At 32.2% G+C, this 22,379-nt stretch overlaps 1 protein-coding gene across 1 annotated transcript in view; it reads right to left on the reverse strand.

Annotated features, from left to right (window-relative positions):
* The window catches only part of MALRD1 (MAM and LDL receptor class A domain containing 1), a 1,015,998-nt gene that overhangs the window by 397,707 nt on the left and 595,912 nt on the right, over positions 1 to 22,379 (reverse strand). Inside the window, exon 30 of the mRNA XM_007504899.2 lies at positions 13,351 to 13,534. Within this exon, the coding sequence (XP_007504961.2) occupies positions 13,351 to 13,534 (184 nt within the window). The remainder of the gene's footprint in view (positions 1 to 13,350; positions 13,535 to 22,379) is intronic.

Below are 22,379 nucleotides of genomic sequence, written 5' to 3' on the forward strand. Positions count from 1 at the left end.
TCCAATTTGGCCACATCTACTTTTTAAAGAGATTTTTTTCTCTTGTATATTTGTGAACATATATTCCCATATGACAAATTTTGCTTTTTAAAGAGTTTTCCTCTTTAGTGTATTTTCTTGTATTTTCTCTCTTTTACAAGTTCTGTTTTTTAAAGATTTCTTCTCTTCACTGGATTTGGTTCTTCTTTTATGAATTGGACTATTCTATTTTTAAGGTAATATTTTCTTAAAAAATTTTTGTGTCTCCCCTTACCAAACTGTCAACTATTTTTCCATGATTTTCTTGCATCATTGATATTGCCATTTCCAATTTTTCTTCTACCTATCTTTTTGCATTTTAAAATAATTTTTGTGCTCCTTCAGGAATTGTTTTGATCATGAGGTCAATTCACATTTTCTTTGAGGCTTTGGATACAGCAGTATTGGCTTTCAGAGCAAAATCCTGGGATTTGTAAGTTTTCAGTATTTCCGAAGTGGTAAAATCTAAGGAGAGGTATGTTTAATACTGCACTAGTCTGTATTTTCATCTGTAAGTATCCACAAATATTCTTTTCTGTCCAGGAACTGTGACCAGGTTCCCCTGCTCCACTCTGGCTGCAAATCCTGGTGTACTAGTACTCCTCCTCAACTTGAGACTGAGACAAAGGACTGTGTCCCAGCAGTATCACCAAGAACTAAGTATGGATCATGTATATATAGGCAGAGAGCTCTTAGAGTCATCATCACTCATTTAGTCATTGCCATTGTCAACACTGGCTTGTTGAGGTAAGCCCTACTTGAATACACTGGTGTGCCTTCTCCTGTCACCCTGGTTCAACAGACATTTCCTAAAGATGTTCTGAGTTTTCTTGGACTTAATTTTTTTTCATTATTTATTTTGTCAGTTCTCCTATTCTATAATTTGTTTTAAGAAGTTATATCAATACTATTTTAGGGTGATTTTTTGAGAAATTCGGAGGGTCACTATTCTGTACCTGCCAACATTGAGGAGATATATTTTAGCAATTATTATATTATCTGACAACAATATAAAAATAGCATAGACTATAATTCAAGAAATTATCAGTGAAGTTTGCCTTGAAATCATGGAATCAGAAGTTATAATAGAAATTTAAAGAATCTACCAATGGAGATGAAATTAAAGGAATTAGTAGTTATTTTATCCAATTATATGCCAAAACAGAGCATATAAGTGTTATAGATGAATAATAACAAAAATATAAACTGCCTCGATTTATAGAAGAGGGAATAGAGTACTTAAATACTCATAACATAGGGAAAAATTGACTAGAACATCAATGAGCTTCTCAAGAAATAATCCACAGCATCAGATGGGTTTATTAAGTGAATTCTACTAAATAGTTAACAGGGAAACTTAATCACAATGTTATATGAACTATTTGGAAAAATAGTTAAAGAAGGAGCCCTTTCAAATTCCTTTTATAACACATATTTCCATCTTATTGGTTCCAAGGTAGAAGACAGCTAAGGGCTTGGTAACGGGGGTTTAGTGATTTGCTCAGGGTCACACAGCTCGAAAGTATCTAAGTACATATTGTTTTAATACCTAAACCAGGAAGACTAAAACCAAGGAAAGAAAACTATAGACTAATTCCCTAAAGAATTTCAGTGCAGAAATTTCTAATAAAAAAATAGAAAGGAGATAACAACAATACATCTCAAAAATCATATCCTATGACAGGTATACTAGGGAAACTATCAGAATCATTAACTATATCAATAAAATTAGCACCAAAATAATATAATTATATCAATAGGATAAGAAAGTTTTTGATAAAATATAATACCTATTCTTTAAAAAATAAGATAGCACAAGAAAGAATTAAATGGATTCTTAAATTCATAATTCTAAAATTCTAATAAAACGGTAAGGAGAATATATCTGAAACCTAGAGCAAGCATTATCTCTAACAGGGTTAAACTAGAAACTTTCCCCATAAGAACAGGAAAGAAGAAAGGATGTTCATTAGCACCACAATTATTAAGTATTGTAATAAAAATGCTAGTTTACAGTGTTGATAGATGGCTCAGGGAATAAGAACCAGTCCTAGAGATAGTAGTTCCTGGTTCAAATCTTCCTAGTTCTGTGACCCAGGGCAAGTCATTTAATCCCTACTGCTTAGCCCTTACCATTCTGCCTTGAAACCAATACTTAGTATCAATTCTAAGACTGATATAAGGGTGTTTTGTAGTTGCTTTCTTTTGTTTTTTATGCTAGCTGAAAAAAAATAAGAAAAGGAAAAAAAATGGAAAGAATAAAAATAGGCAGTGAGGATAAGATAGTATACTTAGAGAAGCCTAGAGTATCATCTAAAACTAGTTGGAATAACAATTCTAGAAAAGCTGAATAAAATAAACCCACAGAAATCATTAGGATTTCTATATATTACCCACAAAATCCAGTAGGAAGACATAGAAAGAAACAATGTGTTTAAAATGATTACAGATGATATAAAATACCTTCTAAAAACAATGGATTATATAAACACAATTAAAAATCACTTTTTCACACAGATAAAGAAAGATCCAAACAGCTAGAAAATGATTAACGCTCATGTTTAAGCTGTCAATATAATAAAAATGACAATTCAGCCTAAGCTAATTTACTTATCCGTGCCATGATAAACTCCCAGATAATTATTTTATGGAAGGAAAAATATAATATAAATTTCAACTTTAAGAACAAAATGCCAAAATATTAAGGGTTTCAATAGGAAAAGATTAAGGAAAACAGCCTAGTCTAAATTTCAAACTATATTAAGAAGAAACAATCATCAAAATGGTACCACCTAAAAAAAACAATGGGGGATCAATGGAATGATTTAAATAATTAATAGACAATGATAGATAACCATCATATTCTAGTACTTGTTGAACTCAAAAGATCCAAACTTTAGGGGTAAGAACTTAACATTAAAATTGCTGGGAAAATTAGAAAGCATTTTGGAAGAAAGTAAGCATAGATTATCATGTGATAAATTCAAAATGGACAAATGATTTAAACATCAAGGGTGATATAATAAGTAAATTATTGCAGCAAAGAAAAATGTGCCTATAAGATTATGAATAATGATTAATATGGATACATGTATGACCAAAAACAGGAAAAGGAAATTACAGAAAGTAAAAGAGGTAATTTTTATTACATTAAATTAAAATGCTTTTGTGCAAACAAAACTAATGCAGACAAAGTTAAAAGGAAAGAAAGAAACTGGCGGACATTTTTGTAACATATTTCTCTGATAAAGACCTTATTTCTTAAATATATAAGTCTGTAAGACCCATTTATGAAAATAATAGCCATTATCCAGGTCATAAAAGTTCAAAGGATATAAAGCGATTTTAGAAGAATAGAACAATGTGATCAATAGTAATGTGAAAATTGCTCTAAATTACTATTAAGAGATAAACAAATTAAAACAACTCTTAGATAACCATCTCACACAAATTAGATTGGTCAACATGACAGACTAGGAAAATGACAAATTCCAGAAGAATTGTGGCAAACCCAGTACACTAATGTGCTTTTTGATGAAGTTTTGGATTATTCCAACCATTTTGGGGAATAATTTAGAAATATACACAACAGGCTATAAAACTGTGCATACTCTCTGACCCAGCAATACTATTGTTCTGACTCAACAACACTATTAGTTTTGAATCTCAAAAATATAAAAGAAAAGAGAAAAGGAACTTTTTGATACAAAAATATTCATAGCAGTTCTTTTTGTGGTGGAAAACAATTGGAAACTGAGAGGATATTCATCAATTGGAGAATGACTGAACAAGTTGTAATGTATAATTGTGATGGGACACTACTTTGCTATAAGATATGATGAATAGGATGGTTTCTGAAAAATAAAAGCTTTGTAAGACTTATATGAACTCATAGAAAGTGAAGTGAGAAAAATCAGAACACTGTATATACAGTAACAGCACAATTGAAAAGATGAAAAATAATGAGACTTGAGCCAATATCATTGTAATAGTCCCATGATGTCAAATACTTTTCTAGCTCCAAGTCAAGAACTCTAAATATAGAATGAAATATATATTTTAAACTTTTTATTATAATTAAATTATTTTATTTGTGCTTTGTTTTATAAATGGCTAATATAAAAATAAATCTTATCTGACCTCATATGTATAATTAAAATCATCATGCAGAGACAGGGACAATTTGGAATTCAAAATTTGTAAAATTATTGTTAAAAATCCATGTGGAATTATATAATAATATAATAAATAAAACTAATATTTGAATATTTGGAGATCTATAAACTTTTTAAATTCAAAATTTTATTTCAATGTATTACCTTTGTGTTCCTATGAATGTTATTTTCAGACATTTAAAATATTCTTCAGTGAAGTTGTATCTGTGACATACACAAAAATCAAGAATCCCCATCCTATAAGCATTAAATTTTAACAAATTAAATATTTTTCATATTTCTACAGGAAATGTAGTATCTTCATTTCTGTCTCTTTATATTAAACTTTTTTTTAAACCCTTACCTTCTGCTTTGGAATCAATACTGTATATTGGTTCCAAGGCAGAATAGTGGCAAGAATTAGGCAATAAGTTTTAAGTTACTTGCTCAATTTCACAAAACTAGGGAGTATCTGAGGAGAGATTTGAACCCAAGACCTTCCATCTCGAGGCGTGAGTCACATAGCTTCCCCCTATTATAATAACAATTACATGATATAATTATAATTAATTGTACTATATGAATTTTTAAATAACCTCTAATACTTTGTGTGGCTTTAAGGTTCATAAAGCACTTTACATATACTATCTCACTTGATTATTATAACAAAGCTTCACAACTTTATATATAGGCAAAACACAGTTTTTTTCCATTTATAATGAATAAGTAAGATAAGCCTTGAAATCAAAGGTTTCAAGTTTCTATGTATTGATTTTTTTCTTTGTAAACTCTTGAACAGGTAGTCTTCAGACAATAAAATCAAACACCCATTGTCTTAAGAAAAAAATATGTTTAAATTCACTATTGATTAAAGAAATAAAAATTAGAACAACTCTTAGGTACCATCTCATACCTATAATATTGATTAATATGACAGAAATGAAAAATGGCAAATGCTGAAATTATTACACTAAAACATTGTTTGTGGAGTTGTGAATTCCTCCAACTATTTGGGAGAGCAATTTGGAACTATTTCCAAAGGCTTTAAAATCATGCATAACCTTTCACCCAGTAATATCGCTACTACTAGGTCTGTATATCAAGGAGACTGAAGAAAAAGGAATAGGACCTATTTGTACAAAAATGTTAAAGAAGCTCTTAATGTTTTGGCAAAGAATTAGAAATTGAGGAAATGCCAATCAATTAGAGAGCAGCTGAAAAAGTTTTCTCATATGATTGTGATGAAATACTATTGGGCTACAAGAAATGATGAGCAGGATGATTTCAAGAAAAACTGGAAGACTTATATGAATTCATGGAAAGTAAAGTAAACAGAACCAGGAGAAATTTGGAGATAGTATTGTAAGGATGCTTAATTGTGAAAGACTTAGCTACTCTAATCAAAACAATGATTCAAGACAAGTCCAAAGGAGGCATAATAACAAATGCTTCCTATTTCCAGAAAGAGAATTAATGAACTCTAAATGCAGATTAAAGCATATTTGTTTAACTTTATTTTCTTGTTTTGTTTTGTTTTTAATTTTTGGTCTGTACTTTCATTTTCACCATGGCTAATGTAGAAATGCTTCACATGACCTCAAGTGTATAATCAACATCACATTGCTCAGAGAAAAAGTAAGGGGTGAGAGTGAGAGATATAATTTGGAACTCCAATTTTTAAAAAGTATTATTTTGGTAAATATTTAATGAAATAAAATACATTTAAAAAAGACAGGTATTCTTAAGGGTTTTGTTTGTTTACTATAATAGATCACTTTAGCAGATTAGTGAAGCCCAGAGAAACCTTTTCACAGTAATATTTTTAAATGCAACAATGTATAATTAGGATTATAATTATAAAATTATACATATATTATATAATATAAAATTATATAAAATTATAAAAATAAGATTATAAAGGAAATCAATTATATAGAAATAGTTATCAAAATATATTTAAAAGTTTACATAACTCAATTTAATAATCTCCTTCTTAAAAAGAAATAATGATATCCTTTCCATTTGAAACTGAAAGGAATGATTAGAGAATAAGCAAAGAAACATTGACATTTTGAAATATTGGCATTTTTGGAAATGGAAGAGATTAACAGAGCACCCCTAAGGTGAGTAATGTTCTCAGTGATAAAGGAGGCAACATCATATTCAAAAAGTATAGAATTGGCAGTGGTTATTGGTGGCAAAGCAGACAATCAAGAGAGGGAAAAGTTGGGATAAACCACTGTGGAAAATGATATATGAATACAAATGGTACTGAATGGAAGAATAGCTGAGTATCAGTGAGAACTTCTCCAACATTATAAGACATAAATTAATGGAGATTTGAATCAAGACGGGATTGTGAATCTTAATATCAAGATTCAATTAATTAAAGAAAATTACGACCCAAATGACTATATGTATTAGATAAGTAGATATGATTTGCAAGATATTGATAAAGAACTTTTTCTATAAGGCAGTGAGAACTAATGTTTCTATAGACTTAACTTGTAGAGTCATATGTATATATATATTGTCCTTCAAAAATAAGTGATAGAATATTTTTTATAAAAGTAACATTCTTTTTATATCTGGATTCAGAAAGCTTAATTTATGAAGAATTGTGGATAATGCAGAAAGCTTTCAAATAAGCCACAGAGAGTCACTCAAACTGAAAGGGAAAATATGAAAAAGTTTCTCTTACTCAGTTCAAAGTGGGCATTAAAAATGAAAATGTATTTCTCATAATACAAAATTATCAGATTTTAAATTTGGACTTCATTCCAGGAGAATGCTAATAAAAGAAATCAAAATTCCCTTTTTTATTATAGAATTTAATCATGCAACAAACATTTAATAAAAACAGTTTATGTTATGTATTTTCCTAGTTGTTAGTTATACAAATATTTTTTAAATGAAATGAAAAAGTAACCTATTCTTGAAGAATCTTAGATTCAGAATGCAAGAAAAGAAGCCAAAGAAAAGTAGATGCCTTTGGGTAATAATAAAACAGATTGACTTACAGTGACATAATGGAATATTTCTATTCTTTAAGAAAAAATGAATATGATAAATATGACGAAAGCTGAGAAGACATACGAACTAATGAAAGTGAAGGGAGCAGAACCAAGGAAACAATATATACAATAAGCACAGTGATCCAAGTGACATAAAAGAATACAATCAAAGCTGAATGTTACACAAAGGTCATATTCATGTCTTGTGCCAAAGAAGAGAAGGAATCTCCTGCTCTACTTGATTTGGAGAATGAGGAACATTGAATGTGGAATACTGTATGCGTTGTATTTGTATTGGTTTTAATGAATTGGGTTTTTTTCATGATCTTTTTGTGAGGAATAGAGTAGGTAAAATACTTAGAAATGTAGATAATATAAAACTAACAAAGTACTCAGAACTTTTTTAAACATTTGAAGGAGAATGAATGTTCTATTCAGTAACAATAATACATGATGATCAACTGTGAATGACTTAACTGTTATCAAAAAGGCAAGTATCCATAATAACTAATGCCAAATAAAGAATATCCACCACCATGGAAGGAACAGATGGAGTACAAATGTAAATTGAAACAGACTATTCTTTTTTCTTCATGAATTTTTCTCTGATGAAAGTAATAACTGTCTCCATTCATGACATGATAAATGTGGAAATATATATTTTGTAATAACATATGTACAATCTATATCATATTACCTGTCTTCTTGGGGAAGGGGAAGAGGTATGAGGGAAGAAGAGAATATGAATTACAAATATCATAAAATGAATACTGAAAATGTATATTTACATTTTACCTGGAAAAACTAAAATGTATTATTATTTAAAATTTAAACAAAATTTATAACAAACACAATTTAAAATTAAGAATCCGAAGGGACTTCAGAAGTCATCTGATCGGAAGGCCTAACTGAATGAAAATCATCTCCACATAAAAGTACTGCTTACAATAACAATAATAATAACCAATTGTAATAAATATTTTATTAAGCACCTACTGTGTTCCTGGTGATATAATAGGAGCATTACAAATATTATCTTACTTGATTCTCACAATAGGGGTTATTATATCTATTTTACGGTTAAAAAAAAACTGAGGCAAATAAAGATTATGTTACTTGACTAAGACCTCATAACTAGTAAATAACTAAGATTGGATTTTAATTATCGTACTAATTCCAGGTTCCATGCTCTATTCTCTATACTACCTAGCTACCACAGAAAGTCTGAAGTAGCATCATTTTTCAATTTGAGTAACTAACATTTGCTGTTAAGAACTTTACTATCTCATTTTAACACAACTCTAGGAGGTAAGTACTTTCATTATCCTAATTTTCCAGTTGCAGAAACTGAGGCAAATAGAACTTACATCATTTCCCAGAGAATGTTGACAGTGTCAGTATAAAAGTGGACACTGTCTCTGGCATGTATGGACTTTCTAACACTCACTGGAGCCTCAGCTGTAATATTCTAGTCTTTTCACGATTCTAGTAGGATATTGCTAGTGACTCAATATCTGCACACTTTGACCATCCATGGAGACTGTGAAGAGGCTACAAAAGTCAGCAATAAGAGATTTCAATAAACACAGAAGCCTAAACTATTCATCTTCTATAGTGGATCATAAGGTATTTGACTTCAAGGACTCCTAGTACCACAAAAATGGAAGGATAGAATGAAACTAAAACTCAGAAAGAAGACAGGTATGTATTCATTAGATAAATGAAATATAGGATCTGCAAACCAAAGAATTGAGGTCAAAAAAATCCCTGACTATTAAGAAAGAAATCTTGAAGGATCCCTTTGTCTATAATAGAAGATGTCAGAAAATATTTGGAAAAAGGGCTGGTTAATGGCTTACCTATATAATTGAGGTCAAAGAAAATGGGAAGATATAGATGTGTCTTTATTAACAAATTCTGAACCAAAAAAAACACTAAAGAAGTTCAATAAAATAAGTCACAGGTGTGAGATTCCTTTCATTGTTTACTAGACAACCAATGATTTTTATTCATGAGCTTGTGTGGTAGACACTACTGGATTCTACATCTGACAGAGATGAAGAAAGTCTCCTTTCACATGTCCTGTTAGATTTTATTAGTCTAACAAAACAAATTGCCTGTTTGCAGCATAGCCCTTGAACATGGAAGAATCTTATAAGGACTATTAAATGCAGCCACCTATTGTCCATAGGAATTAGTTGGACCTTCAAATTAGTAGAGAAAACTAACAGGCAACTTAGAAAAAGGCCAAAGAAAAGAGGCTGTCCACTGCCTGTACAAACACTTGCTGATCCCAAGGCCACTGAAAATGATAACTAGTGAAGGAAGTACATTATATTACTCCAGGGCAAGAGTGCCAGAAGTCATCAAATGTCATGCTGTTTGATATGGTCCACATGGAAACTAGGGACTGCAAAGTAGCCTCCAGGAAGGATGGAAACATCCACTGAAACCCCCCTCAGTGACTTTCCTTATTAACATCCCTTTATTATTGGAATTGCTGTGATTATTATTCTTATTTAGCCCCAGGAAAAACAGATGAGAGCAACATGCTTGCAGGATTAATACAGATGTCCCACTCTGTCCCCCTAGGATATTACCAGGAGAGTCCACTTACAAAATTAAACCTAAGGATTCTTACCTATCCACTTAGAAAGGACCCTCTTGTCTAGACATAAAAACTTCTGGCAACACTGTGTTCTGAATTCCCTAACCTATATCTGGGTCATGTTGATTCTACCCTATGACCCTACACTTAGCAACACTGTTTCATTGACTATCTCCCTAGGCTTCCTGTGTGTTGTTAGATTCTGTGAAAAAATGTATGTTGAGAATGAAACTGTATGCCAAGTAGATGTGTGATCATGAAGGTATAAAATAAAGCTAGGCCTCAGCCAAGGCAGAGCAGTTTATCCTGTGAAACCTGTGCTGTGGGTTAAATGCAAAAGCTGTGTCCCATCCATCATTTCGCCGACACTATCCCACCTCCAAGATCCAATCCCCTATGGGAGGTCGGCCCACCCCACAGCACAAGAGAACTAAACCCAGATGGAACTCCCCTGACCCAAAACTTATAGAGATTCATATGGTATAGTTTTAGTTGACAGAGATTAAAAACTGAGAATCAGTATGAAATAGCAGGATCTCAAGTGTAAGAGTCTCTAATGATTCTAATGATTAGGCCATACTAATTATCAGCTTTGGTACAGGAGCTCAATCAGTGAGTGATAGTAGAACTTGACCTATTATACCAGTCACTGGCCTAAATTATGATGTTACAGAGGAACTTGAAAACACTTGTAGATACATGTGAATCTAGGCAATGACACTAGACACTACCTTTGTGAAAATTGCCGTGGACATAATTGCATATGAATACTGACTGACATACATGAGAATTATTGCATGTTCGAGTATGGTTTTCCCTCCTGTTACATTTGTTTTGACTGTATGTCATCCTGTATTCATGCAATAGCAATATTAGTTAATAATTTTGTGTATAGCCAATTGTTTATATGAAGGTTGTATTTCTTCATTGGGTCTGTTTATGTTATTTTTCCAATTATCTAGCTTTGCCTTGATAGCCATGCTCACTGCTTTAGATTGATTGTTATACATTGTAGGAATATGTATATGAATGTCCTTTAGAAACATGCATGTGTTGTATCTGTAGAGTTAAATGTGTTACCATTGTAGTATCCTTCTAGGTAATGATCCATATAGTTCCATATCTATTATTATATATTATATTATACATTATTTATATTGTAATTCATTTTGCAAATTTGCAATAATTGCAAAATATATTGCAATCTTATATATATATATATATTTTTTTTTTTTGCTGGTACTGTTGGTGTACTTTTGTTTTATTTAAGTTTCAATAGTATTGAAGATTGGTTACATAAATGCCAGGACAATAATTATTATATTAAAACATCGAGGCTTGAATTTACAGTTTCATATTCTGAAAATGTCCCAGAAATGACTACAAAGAGTTTCAGCCAAGGGGAGCAATATAACTTCAGGCCCAAAGACCTATAGAATGGAACTTTCTTCTCATTGGCAGACATCTATTTCCTTGAATGCATGAGAGGTGAGGCAGAATTAGAGAAAGAGGGGGAGAGGAGAGGTCTTCAATTTTCTTCAAGTAACTGAATCTCTTCTGCTTAAACTTTAGGTACTTATGGTTTCCAGTTATGAGAAAGGAGATAGAGTGTGACAAATCCACTTCAGGATGCTGAAAGAAAAGTCTCTCTGGGTAGAATTTGACTAATTAATATACATACATACATACATATATATATATATATATGAGAAATATTTTATAGAGACTTTGAGGGATTTCCCCTTGGGTGAGACGTGGGAATCTCACTTTTGGTTGAACTGAATCACTTCACTCCTCATAGGAGATCTTTCTTACTGTGCATTCTCCTATGTATACCATCTCTAATTTTATTTACTATGATATTGGATAAATGAGTTTTTTAATTAAAAATGAATATTCAGCTTCAAAGATCATAATTCAAAGAAAAATTATTACATCTGAAGCAGCCATGAATGGGAATATATGTTAAGGTGAAAAATAATAAGCTCATCAACTGATGTGATGCGAGGTATTATAGAAAGAAAAAGGAATAAGAGAAGGAAAACTGAACATAGAAATGTGATAGTTAGGAAAAACAGCCCAATCCTGGATTAAAACTCTCAATTCCCACCTCTTTGCTTTGAATTCCATTCTATCTCATACAATGGAAAATTTGTTTAAAGATTTTTTTTTTTAATTCAGGTTGCCAAGATCATTTGGAGATTCAATTATTGGCCCCAAGAGTAATAGACATAGAATGAAGTTACCAGGGAAAAATTGTGAAACTCTTTTATGATGTCAGATTTGCTCTATGATGTTCTGCTTTGTAATTCCACTTTTTTCTAACAACTAAGACCAAGTCACGCCCACTCTCTCTGGAGACAATCCTCTGTCTACCAAGTGACATGTTTCATGTACTCTTGTTCTAGAATTCATCTGAGGTTCGTGAAGTCTGGTTTTCAGTCATTTAGTCTGTGTTACTGGGAGTGTCTTGTGAAGAAAATGAAAAAGAAAAAAAATAATTGAAGGTTGCTCCTAGGCAGAAGCCTCTGGAACAATGTTACTTATAAAGATGCAGATACTGTAATATCACTGAAAACCCAAACCACATTTTTGAATGGCCTCATTGCAATGGCATTTTAATAGAAGGTCTGTAATTTTAAAACTAACATTCAGGTTCAATGGCTCTACCACAAAAATGAATCCCCAAGTTGCCCTATACAACAAACCTGGTGTCCATGAACTTTTCCAAAAATATTTTGATAAATGCATTTCAATATAATTACATAATTGATTTCTTTTGTAACCATTCCATTTGTCTTTTTATTTTGTGTGTTTAAAAAACAGTCTGAGGAGCTTACCATCAGTTTCACCTGACTGCCACAGGGAATTACATATATATATATAAGAATAACTGCCATAGAGAGTATGTTACTGAATAGAATGACTAATTGGATTTTGAAAAGCCTATGATTTGATAAAGGACTAGTAAAGACTTTATCTTAAAATTATGAATTAACTAAAATTATATATATATATATACATATATATATATATATGGGTTTAGGGCTTAGCCTCTATGCCTGAATAGCCAAACCTGAAAGTTAACCTGTTGCATTTAAATGGCCTTATACATTATTTTATGAAATTGTTTGACTAATAAATTCTATTCTACCAAGAGTTTGAATAGGTCAGATATCTATATGTAAATGTCATTCATTCCTAGCCACCTCTTTCTTCTATTTTATGGAATTTATCTTATTCATATAAATTTTTAAAAAATTAAATTGATCAAATTTAATTTGTTTATTCTAAACAATTCTTTGATAAAATGTTTCCAAAAGACAAATAGCATGCGCAAATATTAAAATTGGTGGGGAAAAGAGTAATGAAGGTGAGAGGAGATTATTTGTAAGAAGTAAGGAATGGAAATTATATTCCCTAGTAAAGTGATATATGGGAATATATAGAGAGAATGACAGTTTTAATAGTGATGAGGTTCATAATTCTATATTTGATTAAGACAAAATAGAAAGGCAACAAATGATTTTAATGAAAATTCTTTCTTTTGACTTACCTATACTACAATTCTTAAATTCTATGTCATCAATTGCGGCTCCACCTCCCAGATCTCTTGTTCTGATACCTTCAAATATAACTTCAAAATTTCTTAACTTTCCTAGTAGGATTTCTGCCTTCTTCCATTGATTGTCAGGATTCTGTCCTTCTTCTGTCCATACCTTTGAAAGCCCTTTCTCAGTCTGAAAATTTAAAGTTTCCAAAAAAGATAAATTAATTATGGAAAGAGGAAAAATTTCACCTAAAATAGAGCACTACAATCCAATTATCCTTGAAGAGTATTGAGCCATAAGTATATTGAGGATCATTAAAAATTATATTGGTAATCTGATTCACTCTCATTCTGAGAAAGCCTAGTCCCATCAATGAACAACCCAGAATTGTGTAAGAGGAATAGAATATGTAATACCAAAGCAATATATGAATGGAAAAGATCTTGGTCCATTTATGGGATGTGAGGGAGAAATAATTGAAGTCCAAATTGCATGCTGTACTGGTATCTACACTATATCAACAGTACTAATGGAATGCCTCCAACATTTATAGTTGAGCAAATCCCTTATAAATTATTTATGAAAGGGTGTGGTTAACAGATACACCAATAGAAAGGCATGACTGAATTGAAATCTGCTAAGTTCAAGAGTACCTGAATCAATAAGATCAAAAATTAACTGAAACTCAGTTGTTTCCTTCAAACAACAAGGTGAGTCATCCATCTCTGTTAGTAAGTTTTTACTTTTGCTTTATATATTGACTCTCAAGAGGAAAATAGGCCTGATCTTCCTTCAAAAGTAATGTTAAAACAATAGGTCATTATTCTCAAATTCTTTATTTCCATGCAATAGTCCAATATTAAAATACTCAACTGGAAAAAATTATCCCAAAGATGTATTCATTCACATGAAGCAGATCATAACTCTTCCATACTTGAACATCCAATTAGACTCTTGTCCATACTCTCCCATGCATGCCACAAATAGATTATCTAAAACCCTGGGGCAAGAGGAACTGGTCTTATTTATTTTCTCCTGTTAATTCAAAGATATCAGTGGAACAAAAGGTATGCCTATCAGTTATCCTTTTTTCTTGGTATGTGACTAGTCATTCTTCAAACACTAATTTTTTAAGAATATGGATGACAAAAACAAAATATTACTTTGATGCTTTTCCAATCATTATCATTGAAGAGCAGTACACTTTTATGCTCAAAGGAATCTATTTGTTCTTTTAAAAACTAAAATTCATTGATTCTGGTACAATATCAAGCAATGCACAGTGATTTTTGCAATAGATATTGCTGACTGCAAGGAAAAATATCAAAGTAGAAGACTTATTAAAGAAATTACTTTTAGCTCTAAATTTTAATGAATATAAATCTAATTCAAACTAGTAATACCATTTGAATTACAGTCCAACTATAACATGAGTTACTTATAATCAAACAAGTAGAGATATATGATCTTGTGTAACTAACATGAATAATCAAGAAATGCAGCTTATAATTAATCTAAGGACAGGAATATGTGTGAACATTATATTTTGCCATGTGATTCCTTTAGGGAAATATGTTGCCAAATTCATACTAAAAACTTAACAAAATGAAGGTATTTAATTGGGAGACATTATAAAGTAGTGATACTTTAAATAATAACCTCACACACACACACACATACACACACACAAAACAAAGAATAAGTAGACAGATATTCTGAATACGAGGTTTACAAAGCATTTACTACTTTCTAGATATATCTGCCAACAATCTTTCCAAAATAAGAAATCTCTGTATTAACACATAGCATGGATTTGACTTCAATAACTGATAGCATTGATCATGTCTCTGAGCTAAAGTAAATGGAACTTTTATATCTTATTAATCAGTTTTAGATACTCAGAAAAAGAGAGAGAGAGAATATCTCTGTATTCAAGAAATTACTTCTCTTAATTACAGAAAATTCCTCAATTATTGAACAAACTACTTCAGTTGACTGATGAGCTTTGTTCATAATTCTTATCCAATTGTCATTTCATACTGTTTTCCTCATGTGAGAACATGTTCCACTCACAAGCTCTGACCCTTCTGTGACTTGCTAAACACTGGATCCAAAATAAGAGCTTGAGGCATTGGGCAATTAAATGACTTGTCTAGGGTTCCATAGCTAGTAAATGTCAGATGCTGGACCAGAATTCAGGCCTTTCTGACTCCAAGGCCAGCATTCTATCCATAATACTAGGCTGCTTCTCATTGTGTTAGTATGCTTCCATAATGATGCCTAATTATCTGTACTAAATGAAAGACAGAAGTACCCTTCAAAGTTGGCCTTCAGCTCCTTCATTAACATTTTACTGGTTTAGAAACAATAGAATAATTAGTTAAAATTAAACCAATAAACAGAGGAATTCTGTTTGACACTCAGCAATATAAATGATGTGGATATTGATGAAAATCAATTCTAATTTGCATAACTCATTTATCTTAGCTATACTTCTGAAGATTTTCTATTAATCTGTCTGTTTCTTACAAAACCATTCATTAAGTATGCCAGACCCAAAGAGGATTTTTAACAATATCATTAAAGAAGAAAGATGATTTTTAATCCATATAATTTAGACTACTTCAGTCTTCTCTTTGAATTTCTTAGGAAAATAGATTTTTTTACATTATGTTATTTCTTGCTTATATTATTTAGTGGAAAGCAGAAGAGAGATTCTCTTGAATAACTAAGTTCTGCTGTATAATAGAGAATAACAATTGAATTAAAATTCTCAGATGAATCTGCCATCTCATCAGTTCAGCAGATGCCATCAATGATCTATTCATGCAGGATCATCTCATTTAAATCTCATGCATTTCCCTCCAAAAAATCACCACAGGATATCAACCAACTATGCTAGAGGAATTCCTCAATCTTTTCTGAAATCACACTGGTACTCCATGGACACTCTAATCATCTGTCAGCTCTCTTTTTCATTAAATAACCAGTCTATCTCATTCACATGATTCTTTGATGACATCCCTTACTCCTGATCTTCAGAGTTTCTCATTAGTTGTATATTTCAGCATGCTAACATCTAACCATTGACTACTGTGGAATGTTCATATTTAGCTCTTCTGGAGCAGTAATGTCCTAGATTTTACTGCCTTACAACAACTCTGGTAAGATATTAGGAATCAAAATATGGCCCAATAAAGACCATCATGGTAACAGGAATAGATGAGGTCTGAATACAGATCAAAACCCACCATTCTTCATCTTATTTGCTCCGTGATTTTTTCTCTAATGTAAGAAATATGTATTTTGTTTCACAACAGGATTATCAGAGAAATATGTATTACATGATAATATGTGCACAAACTCTATCATATTACCTGCCTTCTTAGGGAGAAGGGATAGGATAGGAAAAAAGAATGAGGCAGAAATTTTTAGACATAACAAAACAACCAAAAAAATCAAACCACTGTAATATCTCTGCCACGAAAAACCCTAATGAGATCATGAAGCATGAGATGCGATTGAAAAATGATTGAAAAACATGTCAATGATATATCCAGGACTGTGAGAGGTACGTAGGGTCATTTGAATGTCTCTACATAATGTTCAGTATAGATTCCAGCACACAGTAAACATTCATTCATCCATGATAAATAGATATTTAATTATAATATCAAGAAATTTAGTTACTGTACATATGCATGGTATGGGAGAAAAAGCAATGACACCAGAGTTTGAGTCCAGGATATGAGTTCAAATTTTGCATGTGGTACTATCTGGGTGACCTTGGGCAAGACTATGTAACAATATTGAGTATTTCCTAGGGCAAGAGATCACACCAGATGACAACTTAAGTCACTTCCAGCTTGAAATCTATGATCATATAATATGCATGATATAGATGCTATAAGTTATTAGTTTTGCTCTACTAGTTTCAATTCATAAAGAAAGGTGATTATAAGAAGGGTCAATGAGTAACATAGTATTCGAGTTTGATTTTGGGGATGGTCATTAGGCAGAACATGTTCTGTAGAGAACACATAATACTTGGCTCTGACCTTCCTCACAGGGCTGACTGAAATAATAACTATATCAACAGAGCTGGCTTTGGAAGGATAGTAAGGGTGGAGAAAAAATATTTAACAGTACTTACTGTTCCCTAATAACATTGCTTCAAATTATTGGGCACAGCTCCATTTGTAGCTTGAACAAATAAGTTGATGAAAAAGCATTTATCAAGTGCTTACTAAATGTCAAAAATGGTGCTGGGTAAAGAAGACAAAAAATGCAAGCAAACAAGATCACCCTTGACCTTGAGAAACTTACATTCTAATGTGGAATGATGAAACATGAAGAAGAATTAGAAGTATCCTAGTTTGGAAAATTCCAAGAAATGGAATCTTGTTTTCCAGCAGGATAATGAAAATTCTTACCATTCAGAGTTAAAGATCTAGGAGAATAAAATTCAGGTTTCAGTGGAAAAAAGACAGAGAATGATAGTGAAACATGTAGGCACCATTCTTTGGAAGTGGCTGAGAAATAAAATTGTATTTGGAGGATCGAAAAGTTGCATCACTTCTTATTGTTGTTTTTTTAATGATTTTATTTGGGATAAACATCATTCACATCAACAAATATGTACTAAGAACATCCTACTCTTGGAATAATTAAAAATTTCACTGTTCAACCCAGAAACTTGATTAAGAAAAAATACTTTTGGTTCAGATTTCAAAGAACCATATTCATGTGGCAGAAGGGATATTAGATATTACCTAGAACAGTAAATTCATTTTATAGAAAAATAACCATGATCTTGAGTTTAGATGAGAAAATTTCCCAGGGTTATAGAGATAATAAGTAGCCAATTTAAGATGTCAACTCGTTTCCAATTCCAAATAAATTCTCAGTAGTTCTACCATGATGCCTCTCCATCTAACTTCCTTAGAGAGAATTTGTAAGTAGTTTATTCAGATTATTCTCCCAAACCCTTCTAAAATAAAACCATATGGACTTCTGGATCAAGATGGCTCCAGAGTAAAAGCAGGGCTCTACCTCTCCTCTCCACTGATCAAGATAGAGTGCCTCAAAACAACAAAACCAAAATCAAATGAGTGAAAGAGTTCCATGGTAGGAACAGGCACAGAAGAAAAAACCCAGACTAAAGAAGAGACAGCAAAAGATGACCAAGAATTAAATACACCCAAACCTTTGAAAAAAAAAATGAAAATTGGTCACAATTTCTTGAAGACTTTAAATCTGAGATTTTCAGAAAAATGAAGAGATGTGGCAAGAAAAGTGGAAAATAGTCCAAAAAGAAAATAACAGTTTAGAAGACAGGATCACCCACTAGAAAATTGAAGCCCAAAAATCAAATGAAATAAAAAGCAAACTGAAGACCAGAAATGACCTGATAGAAGCCATGAAAAGCAGGATAGATCAAACTGAAAAGGAAAATCAAAAGATCTTAGCTGAAAATCAGTAATTAAAAACTAGAATTGGTCAATTAGAAGTCAATGATATCACAAGAAAGCAAGTATTAATAAAGCAAAAGCAAAAAGATGATAGATTAGAAGACAACACAAAATAACTCATTGAGAGGATGGCTGACCTTGAAAATAGAAGTCAGAGAGACAATTTGAGAATCAGAGGCCTACCTGAAAATCTGGAAACAAACAGAAACTTTGAAACCATACTACAAGAAATTATCCAAGAAAACTGCCCTGAGGTTATGCAACAAGAGGGCAAAAGAGACATTGAAAGAGTCCATAGATCATCCACTACACTAAATCCTCAAAAGACAATCGCCAGGAATGTAATTGCCAAATTCAAGAGCTTCCAACATAGAAGGGAATTTGTACACTTACTCTAAAAGATGACTGGTACTTTTCAAGCAATAATGCTGTGATGCCTTGAAGTATTAAGAATTATCAAACTTAAAACACATTTAAAGCTGGGAGACACACACTGAAAGAGAAAAAGTAATGTATTTGAGTAGAATCTTTTATTACTGAGCTAAAGTTAAAAATGCAGAGGGAAAGTTGAATGCTGGAAGTTATGATGACAAAGTAAGGGATGCTCAGCTCACCCAAACCATCCAAACAAACAAAAAAATAGAAACCATAGTGTCTCAAAACAAAGGAAGGCAGGAGAAACATGTCACACTAGACTTCAAGGGGATAGTAGCTCAACAAGTGTTTTATTGGGGGAAGTTTGCAAGCTCCATAAAGAGCTTGTAGATCACACACAGACCCTGAGCATTTCCCCATTGCTTGAGGCAACAAGGTAGTCAGTAAGGGAGAAGCACTATGTCTGCCAAGCAGCCTAAGGCAACAAACCTGCATAAGAGAGAAGAGTTCAATAAAAAGAAATTGAAAGCATGGGGAGCAGAATCCATCTGGGAAAACTACTGAAAGCATCCCTTCAAGAAGCCTCTTCATCCAACCCCCGGAAGTGCACATTAAGTGAACCAAAGTCAAACAGGACTACTGAAGAAGAGGAGACTACACTGTAAAGTAGGAATGATATTCTCTCCAATGAGGAGCAGAGCAGAACCTCAATAAACAGACAAGGTAATGAAGAATACTAAATGGGAACAGAATAAATATGCTGTTTTCTCAGCATTACATGGCCCCTTCAAAAAAAATAATCATATGGTAGGATAAGCATCACAATCATATTCTGAAAAGCAGAAATATTAAATTCTTTTCAGAACATAATGCTATAAAAGTTACACTCAGCAAAGAGCTTTAGAAAAAAAAGATGAATATTAATTGGAAATGAAATAACTTTATTATAAATAAAGGGTGGGTCAAGGGACAAATCAAAGAACAGATCAAAATTTCATTATACATAATGAACATATATAAAAAATTTTGGCATGTGACCAAAGAAATAATTATCAGATAATTTCTATTTCTTAGTGCTTACATTAGCAGAAGAGTAAAAGATCAGATCAATGAATTGAGCACTCAAACTAAAAGAAGGAATTGAAAATTACCAGTTAAACACCAAATCTGACATCTCAAAAATCAAAGGAGAGATTAATAAAATTGAAAGTAAGAAAGCCATCGAATAAATAAGACAAGGAGTGGGTTTTATGGGGGAAAATAAAATAGATAAACCATTGGTTAATTTGATAAAAAAGAAAAAGAAAACCAAATGTCCAATATCAAAAATGAAAAGAGCAAAATCACAATTGTGAAGATAGAATAAACTCTCCCTTTGTATATTTTTAGTTAATCAAATCAAGAACTTAAAGTACCCCTACTTAGTAGCTACCTCACCATTAAGTATTAGAGCTTACAAGTCACTTACTAGTTCAAACTTCCAAAGGCCTCAAGCACTGCCCTGCCCCAGGGCAGTGTTAGGCAAATTGGGAGACTGCAATTGGTTCCTGTAAAGAGGGGAAGAGACATGAAGAAACATGGACAAATGGGGATAAAAGGCCAAGTCCAAGGACTGATTCATTCACTCTGTGTTGGTGAGCTGCCCTGGAGGAGGACTCTTGGCTTCATTGGTTTTGGAGAGGCTAGTTCCCTGGAGAGACTCTTCCCTTCGAGTCCTTGTGTGTGTAGAGCTGAAAAAGCATGCTTTTCCTTTTAGTCATTCTGTGTTGATGGGACTCTGGCTGAAGACACCACTGGGATTTCTGGCTGAGGACTACTGGGAAATCCACATAGAGAAATGGACTTGAGAAAGCTCCTGCTGGGGGCTGTGCCAGACTTCACAGGAGCAGCATTTAGGGCTGGTAGGCCAGACCAGGCTTTGTCACCTTCTTATATTTCCCATTTTCACTATCTCTACCTTGTTGTAAATAAAAGTCGCTAATAGTCATTTTGACGTAGGGGTTAATATTTTGTAAACAGTGATCACAATATTATTTTTTTCACTCTCATATTGTGTCAAAAACCAATTTAATTTTTATACAATTGAAAATAAATGTAATTATTATTAATTACTTTGACTAATAATATACCCATGAATCTGTTTATCTATGAAAATATAGGAATACTTTAAAAATATTGCTCAGATTAACAAAAGAAGAATAGAATCTTTAAGTCAATCTTTTTATGGTGGCAAAGAACTGGAAACTATTAAGAATGTCCATCAGTTGGGAAATGGCTGAACAAATGGGGAATATATAATGTAATAATATCTTGACATAAGGAATGACAAAAAAAAATGACCACAAAATCCTGGTAAGACATTTAAAGAATGATATAAAGTGAATTGAGCAGAATCTGGAGAATTGTACACAGTAACGGCAATAAACTACAATGATCAACTTTGAGTGATTTATTATTATCAGAATTGCAAGGAACCATGACAGTTCCAAGGGACTTAAGATTAAAAAAGGCTATCTATTGATATTTAAGGAAATAATGGAGTATGAATGTAGATCAAATCAAGCCATTCTTAACTTTATTTCCACTATGAATTTTTCTCTAATTTGCACGAGATGTATTTTCTTTCTCAGCATAATAAGTATGAAAATAAGTGTCCTATTATACCACTTGTACCACCTATTGATCATATTACCAGACATCTTGGAGAGGAGGGAGAATGAGGATTGAAAAAAGGCCTTTGGATTTGGCAAACATGATCACAGATAACTATGGACAGTGTAGTTTTAGGAGAGTGGTATGGAAGCGTTTAATGTATGTGGGAACTTATTTATAGCATATCTACTTCCAGAAGGGAGAAAAGACTCTAAGAAGCAAAAATTTTTGTGATTAAAAGGGAGCAGGGTCCCTTCCTGGGTAATGACTAGAACACAGATAAGAAGGAAAATGTCCAAAACTCTACCCAGATCATACAATCTGTGAAGAACTGAAAAATTCCAATTACCCAGAACTAGCTTGGGACATACAAGGAAAAGATTTTGACATTAACATGAAGTTCAAAGTCAAGAAATATGCTGTAAAAATTAGGAAAGAATATTTACCATGAAAAATTGCTATTGGTATAGGAAAGATCAAGAACTAAATCCTGAAGAAGATAATAAATTCCACACACCTATAGTGGCCTCAAAGAA

Source organism: Monodelphis domestica, chromosome 5, assembly GCF_027887165.1.
Source record: "Monodelphis domestica isolate mMonDom1 chromosome 5, mMonDom1.pri, whole genome shotgun sequence".
Lineage (NCBI taxonomy): Eukaryota > Metazoa > Chordata > Mammalia > Didelphimorphia > Didelphidae > Monodelphis > Monodelphis domestica.